An 8,321-nucleotide genomic window follows, 5' to 3' on the forward strand; every position below is an offset into this window, starting at 1 on the left:
AAATAAATAAATAAAAGAACTGATTGTGGGCCACTGGGGTTGGGCTCCACCCAGCTTGGCCAGCCTCACTCACACCACTGGAGTCAAGATGGAGGAGTACAGCGAGGGTCATGCCTGGCGGAGGGAGGGTGCTTTATGATGAGTACCATAGATACTGGTGTCTTTCAAGCAATTAAAGGCTCTCACCATTCTCAAGTTGGAATAAACCAGAGGCTTCAAGGGAGTTTGACAGCTATTAAAACCAGGCCTCCACAGCTGGGAGGTAGCTTTATAGTTTGGGGAGGTCTGTTTTCCACTACTGACTGTTGAAAGTTCAAACTAGGGGGAAAGAAGATCGCTGGAACTCTGTCACAGGTGCTGCCTTAATAGGAGCCACACTGGCAGCAAGAATGGACCAGAGGCCACGGTTGTTGGGTCAGCTGTGATGGGTGATCCAAGGTTTAACTGGAGGAGCAGGTATCTGACGGACAAGATTTCTCTTTGTGCAGTTTCCCAATGGTCCTTAGTTTGCTGAAGACCCCTCCCAGTTGCCTTCGACCCAGTTACCAGCCTCACCATTGGACACTATGGACAACGCCAACAGGACTTCTTTCTGAGGATTTCTTTAACAGAGTAAGTTTGAGAAGGATTTGGGAAGACCAAGGCATTCAGAAGAGTGCATGGCACAAAGTAAATACTAAATAAATACTAGCTGGTCTTTTCGTTAGCTGTCATGTGCTTCTCTCTCCCACCAGGATTTCTTAAACTCCTAGGTAGCTGGGACCACAGTTTACTCACCTGTGAATCCCAGACAATTGCCTAATGATCACCTGTTCAGTGTTTGCCATTTTATGGTCAATGGATCTTGAGCGAGGCAGTACTTTTTGAAAGAAAAGGAGGTCCTGGTGATTGGGTCAGGGGAACTTTCAAAGGCCGTGTCAGAGACGACTGGAAGGATCATGCCTGTGCATGCCTGCCACTAACAGGGATGGGGCAGCTGAGAATAAAAGATTTATTTATCCATTTGTAAATATTTACTCTGCGACTTCCTAGGAGCCAGACAGATGAGGAAGGCCAGAAGATGAAAAAGATTCAGGCAGCCAGGTCGCTCATAAGCTACTGGCTGAGGCACAGAGGCCCACAAATTACCAAGAGGTGCTGACAAGAGCTAAGCATGTGCTGAGGGGACTCAGGGAGTCATCAGCATGAAGGTGACAAGTGGCACTGCAGGAACAAAGACAATCTGACAGAATAAAGGGAAGAAAGCAGCTAGGAGACGAGGGAGAACTAAGTAAGCGAAGGAAAGCGAGGACGTGACAGGAAGAGGTAGGAGGACGAGCAACCTGTAGGCCAAGGAGAAAAACATCTCTGGGGAACAGCAATTGGGTCAAATAGACAAGAAAGGATATAAAAAATGAAAACAGGGGCGCCTGGGTGGCTCAGTAGGTTGAGCACCTGACTCTTGATTTCGGCTCAGGTCCTGATCTCAGGGCCGTGGGATCAAGCCTGACGTCAGGCTCCGCGCTGGAGTCTGCTCGAGATTCTATCCCTCTGCTGCTCCCCTCATTCGTGCATGCACACTCTCTCTCTCTTCAATAAATAAATAAATAAAATCTTACACACAACCAAAACCAAAAACCAAAAACCAAGACAGATACTTCTGTAAAGTAGTATTTTCATGGCTCTGTCAAGTCTTGAAGGGATTCAACAAGTATCAGTCCTACTCAGGCCCTCTAGTAAGAGAACACACTGAATAGCCGAGACCCAAGGCCACGAGACTTGGCCTGGTTCCACCACTACCCAGCTGGGTGGTTACTTCGTGCCTGCAAGTTACTTCTATATCCCCATGTCTAAAATAGAGCTAGTAACCACCATCTCTCACTGTTAACTCTTGAGTTTTTAGATGAGAAGATACTTGGAGGAAAAGCCGTGTAAACTCAAAATGATCTTGGGATGTCTGGGTGGCAGTCAGTTGAGCAACCGACTCTTGGTTTCGGCTCAGGTCACACTCTCCAGGTCCTGAGATCGAACCCCACCTTGGGCTCCATGCTCAGCATGAGTCTGCTTGAGATTCTCTCTTTCTCCCTCTGCGCCTCCCACTCGTGAGGTCTCTCTCCCTCTAAAATAAATAAATAAAATCTTTAAAAAAAAAAGCCAGATGATCTATAGATTTTTGGTGTTGTTATCATTAAAGATATAGCCCAGGTTCTCAACCGAGGCTGCCCATTAGGATCACAGAGAGCTCTTAAAAGCTCCAGATGCCATTGCCCTACATACCCCTGCTATTCTTAGGGAACCACTCCCATCTTCAATCTTCCAAGAACACCCTAAAGTGCAAAGGTTGAGAAACACTGGTATGGACTACCACTGAGAATACATAATTTTCTAGCATTATCAGTAAATACTAAAGCAACACTCTATTGCAAGAGGGATCTGGAAATTCAGGATAATACATGTATTAAGGTTTCCATTTGTTCTGGGAGATGCATTACAAACACAGAAAGGATTATCTGACCCATGGAAGTGAATCATTACATAAAAGGATTCTACTGGCATTTTACAGGATAAATTAAAAGCACGCCACCGTGCAAAGAGCTATACAAAGCAGTGAGATGGACAAGCAGATGATTAAATACCTCTGGCAAGACCCAAAAAAAGGACATACAAGCTGACCTTTGTGTTTTAAAATGTTGGAGGATATATGAGGGGGTAAAAAAAAAAAAATCAAGGGGCGCCTGGGTGGCTCAGTCGTTAAGCGTCTGCCTTCAGCTCAGGGCGTGATCCCGGTGTTCTGGGATCGAGCCCCACGTCAGGCTCTTCCGCTGGGAGCCTGCTTCTTCCTCTCCCACTCCCCCTGCTTGTGTTCCCTCTCTCGCTGGCTGTCTCTCTCTCTGTCAAATGAATAAATAAAATCTTAAAAAAAAAAAATTAAAAAAAAAAAATCAAAAGAATATAAAATCAACTTCCTCCTATTCACAACATAAAAGCATGAGGGTCAGCAAAGGACAAACGTTTAACTCCCAGCTCTGCAGCTGTTCATCTGTACTCCCACTCATTAACTAGACTCTGCAAAGCCCACATTTCTGATACATCAGGCATATGATGTGTAATGCTTTGCTGCATAAGAATTTCAAGGGGCGCCTGGCTGGTAGTCAGAAGAGCATGTGACTCCGGATCTCGGGATTGTGAGTTCGAGCCCCACGTGGGGTGTAGAGATTACTTTAAAATAAAATCTTAAAAAATTTTTTTTTTCAAAATGATTTTTTATCTTCGGTTAGTGGGAAAGCAAACTCTTATGACTAGAAAGTACTGAATCTAAAATTGGTGTCTCTTTTAAAAACAAGGGTTCACAAAGTCTAGTTTCACACAGAACAATGTGGGTTCACCTTATAAACTGCCCAGGAATTTATCTGAATGTGTGAAATTTATTGACATTAAATTATAATGCAGGCACCTGGCCAGAGCATGCAATTCCTGATCTCGGAGTTGTGAGTTTGAGTCCCACGTTGGGGACAGAGTTTACTTTAAAAAAAAACACACATTTTTTTAAAACGTAAAGTATATAATTTACATAAAGCATATAAAGTAAAATAATTTAACGTATGTCTATGGTACTAAAAACATAAATTTCATTCCCTTATCTCATCTGCAGTATTAATGTCATAACTATATTTTGTTCTATTTAAAAATTCTAAAACTATTTTAAAACATTCCAAGTTTCACACCTGAGTCAGAATGGCCTTCTCCCCAATCCAGTATCCTGCAAAAATGTGAATGTCACCATGCCTAAGTTCCATAATGCCATTTCCACATGTAAGTTTCACATACACACACCACCCTGAATGTCACGGATCCTCTTATCATGAAATATTAAGGAAAAGCCCTAGATACCCAATGGGGAGAGTATGCCGCACACACCACCCGAGACTTCCCCATAAGGACATGAACAAAGAGAATGACAGTACAGATTACTCTGATTTTAGCCTATGTGTTGTTTTCACTAAACTTAAGAATGCACTGTATGGAGCACCTGGGTGGCTCAGTCGGTTAAGTGTCTGCCTTTGGCTCAGGTCATGATCTCAGGCTCCCTGCTCAATAGGGAGCCTTCTTCTCCCTCTGTCCCTTCCCCCTGCTCGGGTTCTCTTTGTCAAATAAATACACAAAATCTTTAAAAAAAAAAATGCACTGTACATTTTATGCTTTTTATTTTTCTCAGAATACATCTGCTCCCAGCTCATTTGACGAGATGGGTAGGTTACTGACCATCTGCTGCTCCCGTCCTCTATTACATGCGAGGAAACTGAAGTAGGGTGAAGCAGAGTGAAGCAGAGTGGGACTGCCCACAGTCACACAACTTTTCCTGACAGACACCACCCACCTGCTTCCATGAGACCTCACTGCCCCCCTAACATGAGTCTGAGGTACAAAAACGAACAAAAGCAGGACTGAGGCCCAGACGCTCACGGAGTGGCGGGGTGGAGGCACTTGTCCTCAGCCATGCTTGCTAATCACCAACCATGAGCGAGGTCTCCACCAAGCCCTTTACACTCGCTCCATCTCATGTGATCCGCCACCAACCTTGGGAATTGGGTCTCTCACTCCCCTGGTTCTCCTGAGGTAACTGAGGCCCCCAACCTTGCTCCCAATGACACGGCTGGGCTAGTACAGGCAAAGCCAGCCTGAGAGCCCAGGTCGGACTGACTCCAAAACCCATGCTCTTAGCCAAGGGTTCTAAACAAGTGGATGCAGCCGCAGGCCAGCCCCGAGGTGCCCTAGGCACCAGGACAGCCCCAGCCCCTGCTGCGGCTGTGGCCTCGGCCTCTCACTCACTTGACAGCCCCGACATCCTCAGCGTAGCGCTGCATCTCTTCCCGGGCCCTCTCCTCCCGCAGCTCCCGCTGCAGCTCCTCGATCTTTTTGCGCTCAGCCTCATGCTTCTGCTCGGCCTTCCACACCTTCTCCACATTGCGGAGCGTCTGTGGGTGCCAGCTCTTCTTCAGATTCTGTGGTGAACGAAAGAAGGGAGAAAACGATGCAGGGGGTGGGTGGGTGGGTACGGGCCCCCCCAGTCCATATTCATGCCAAAGCAGGCATCTAAGGGCAAGACGTCCTTCACGACGGCCAGGTTGGCACCCAATGATCTCTCACACATCTGGGGGTTTCGTTCAGGTACGTAAAGCTCCAGGATAGAACAGGCCTTTTCTGGATTCCCCTTGAACACTTTTAGCTTGAAATGCTTATGGATCAGACTTCCATTGGCCAGGCCTGAACTAAGGGGTGGTGGTGACAGTACAGGGGGAACAGGCAGAGAGGTAAACGCTGAAAGGCAACAGAACACTACGTTTGGCAGGGGACATTCATTTTTATGAACACAATCTTCTTCTCCTTGATTCCAGTTAACCTGCCTTAACCTTGTGTGATTTACAACCCCACCAAGTACCTCTTCCAACCTTCCTGCCCAGGAATCTCCCCTCGGTTCTGATCTCCCCTTCACGCTGCACCTTGAAGCACCTCAGGAATGCTTCTCCTCTCCCTCTTCCCCATCAGCCATTGTTTTTTGATTCAGGTGCAACCAGGGAAGGTTTCCTGGAAGAACTGACATCTAATGACAATTACAATTTAGCCCAGTGATGTAGGTAGCAGGACGGAGCAGGGGTAGATTTCCAGAGGGAACAGCACACACAGCTGCAGGCCCAGTGGTGAGAAAGAAAACACAGAGCACAAGTGATTCCGTGGGGCTAAAGATGGTATGCAAGCCGATGGGGGGGAGGGGTCCAAGATGAAGCCAACTAAGCCAACTAAGAGTGGAATAGAGTAAGGGCCTTATAAACCATGTGAAGGGAGTGGGCTTTATCCGGTGGACAGTAGGAAACACTGAACAGTCATATGCAGGTGACAGGCATGACTAGCTACCATGTTCAGAATGCACTGGAGAAAGCAGAGATCAAGGACCAGGAGACCAGCTAAGAAGCCTAAATGAGAAAACTGACACAAGGTACCTGGCATGTAGAAGGTATTCAGTCAATGAGGGCTCTCTTTTCTTTTTCTCTTTTCCACCTTGTCCTTCTTTTCCCTTCATCAGGTTGCTCAGTCCCCTACCCCCTCCCCACCCGTCCCAGGCCTTGTCCTACTGGTCTTCCTCCCCCTCCTTCAACATGGGTGATTTTGCCCCCCAGGGAACATTTGGCAATGCCCAGAGACATTTTTGGTTGCCCCAATTGGAGGAGAAGAGTGCTACTGGCATCCAGGGGCTACAGGCCAAGGACGTTGCTAAACATCCTACAAGGCATAGGACCACCACCTACACACACACACACACACACACACACACACACACACACACACAAGCAAAACAAAGAACTATCCAACCCAAAATGTCAATAGCACCAAGGCTGAGAAACCCTGAATTAGAGCTTTCCTGTCCCTAAATGCAGTTACCTGAAAAATACCTAAATTGGGGCGCCTGGGTGGCTCAGCCGGTTAAGCGTCTGCCTGCGTCTCAGGTCATGATCTCAGAGTCCTGGGATGGAGCACTCGGGCTCCCTGCTCAGTGGGGAGTCTACTTCACCCTCTCCTTTTGCCCCCCCCGGCTCGTGTTTGCTCGCGCTCTGTCTCTCTCATAAATAAATATTTTGAAAAAAGAATACACTAAATTGTATGAATCTTGGAGTCCTGGAAAGCATTCTAATCAACACCTGACAAACTCTAATACAGATACTGGACAGGTGGCAAAATGGATCTATTTGCTGATTCAATCAGCTACACTTTAAAGAGGTGAGCATCTTTCTGATCTTGCACTATGCTCTTGCGGGTCCTTTGCCCCATCCGGAGCTCAGCACACTACAAATGAACTATACAGTTTAAAAGAAAATGCCACATAACTTATATTAATTGCTATACATTCAGAAGAAAGCTCTGTCACTACAGATCAGAATGCAGCACTGAAGGAGGAGTGGAACTCATAAAGGTGGACGTGGGGAAGATAACTTCAGGTTTAAAAGAGGTATGGGGGCGCCTGGGTGGCACAGCAGTTAAGCGTCTGCCTTCGGCTCAGGGCGTGATCCCGGCGTTATGGGATCGAGCCCCACATCAGGCTCCTCTGCTGGGAGCCTGCTTCTTCCTCTCCCACTCCCCCTGCTTGTGTTCCCTCTCTCGCTGGCTGTCTCTATCTCTGTCAAATAAATAAATAAAATCTTAAAAAAAAAAAAGAGGTATGGCTCAAAGGCGAAGAGAATGGGCCACGACCACTCCTACTATAGCCCAAAACATGACTGAACTCCCAGCTAAGGAAGACAGAAGTGTCCCAAGACAAGGTATACAAAATAAAGCCTGCGTGACTTGGTATCTGCCTCTTTTCCTAGGCGTGGTTCACCACCACCACCACCCCCTCCCGGCCCTTCCCAGAACTTCCAGCAGGGAGGGTCCCCGCCTACAAACACACAAACACCAGCCGCCACCGTTGGCGACACATTTCACACACCTTCCCAGGTCTCTGCCCGGTCCCTCCGTGGCCCCAGTGGTCGGTCCCCTCTCCAAGGCTACGGCTCCCTTCTTGCGAAAGCACAGCTGTGTAGCCATGGTCACCCACTCCCACAACCTTCAATTTCCGTCCCTGGCCGGGGTCGGTCTCCGGCTCCGTCCTCCCCCCGCCCAGGCCTTCCTCACTTACCAGATCTCCGCCCCCCATGACAGCGGAGAAGTTTCCTCTTTACGGAGGACTCAGGAGGCGATCGAGAGGAAACGCAGAGAAATAGTTCAGCGGCTACCTGGCTGCCACTTTTACTGCCCGATCTAGAGCCCACTTCCGGGAGGGCGTCCTATTACTGCGTCGGCGTCGCGGGACGATGACGTTTGGTACGCTGTCGCGCAGTGCCGTGTCAGCGTCCCGGGAAGTCTCACGGCTTGGGGCCCAGATCACGCGGCGCCTGCGGTCCGGTTTTGGACACCTCTGTTGGCACCGCACCCGGTCTCAGAAACGCCGTGTTGAAACGGCGCTGCTCGGTCCACTTACAGTCGGCCGGGAGCTCCGCCCCGCCCCGCCGGCCTGTTGCCATGGCAGCGCGCCACGACGTTCACCCCGCCCCCTACAGCCAGGCCTCCCCCGCCCCGCTCAAGTGCCAGTTCGCCTCGTTAGCCTCTACCCGGCACTCCCCGCCCCCAACATCCACCGTTTAGAAAAGCTTTTCAAACCCGCGCTCCTCTCCAGCTTCTACGCAAGCTCAGCTTTTACTCCGGGCCTAGTTTATTGAGGGAAGTAGAAAGCATCCAGCCGAAATTCCATCGGCTTCCCTGCACCAAACCTTTATTATTTTTTTTATTGGCGGAGGCCCACCCACCTTAGG

The 8,321-nt window shown here is 48.6% G+C and overlaps 1 protein-coding gene across 1 annotated transcript in view; it reads right to left on the bottom strand.

The window, feature by feature from the left end:
• Positions 1-7,972, bottom strand: part of CWC25 (CWC25 spliceosome associated protein homolog) — a 22,756-nt gene extending 14,784 nt beyond the window's left edge. Inside the window, exons 1-2 of the mRNA XM_002916807.4 lie at positions 7,649-7,972; positions 4,810-4,982 (exon numbers count right to left, since the gene is read on the bottom strand). Of these exons, the coding sequence (XP_002916853.2) occupies positions 4,810-4,982; positions 7,649-7,666 (191 nt within the window). The 5' untranslated portion in view covers positions 7,667-7,972. The remainder of the gene's footprint in view (positions 1-4,809; positions 4,983-7,648) is intronic.
• Positions 7,973-8,321: the final 349 nt, after the last annotated feature.

The sequence above is a fragment of the Ailuropoda melanoleuca genome, chromosome 13 (assembly GCF_002007445.2).
Source record: "Ailuropoda melanoleuca isolate Jingjing chromosome 13, ASM200744v2, whole genome shotgun sequence".
Classification (NCBI taxonomy): domain Eukaryota; kingdom Metazoa; phylum Chordata; class Mammalia; order Carnivora; family Ursidae; genus Ailuropoda; species Ailuropoda melanoleuca.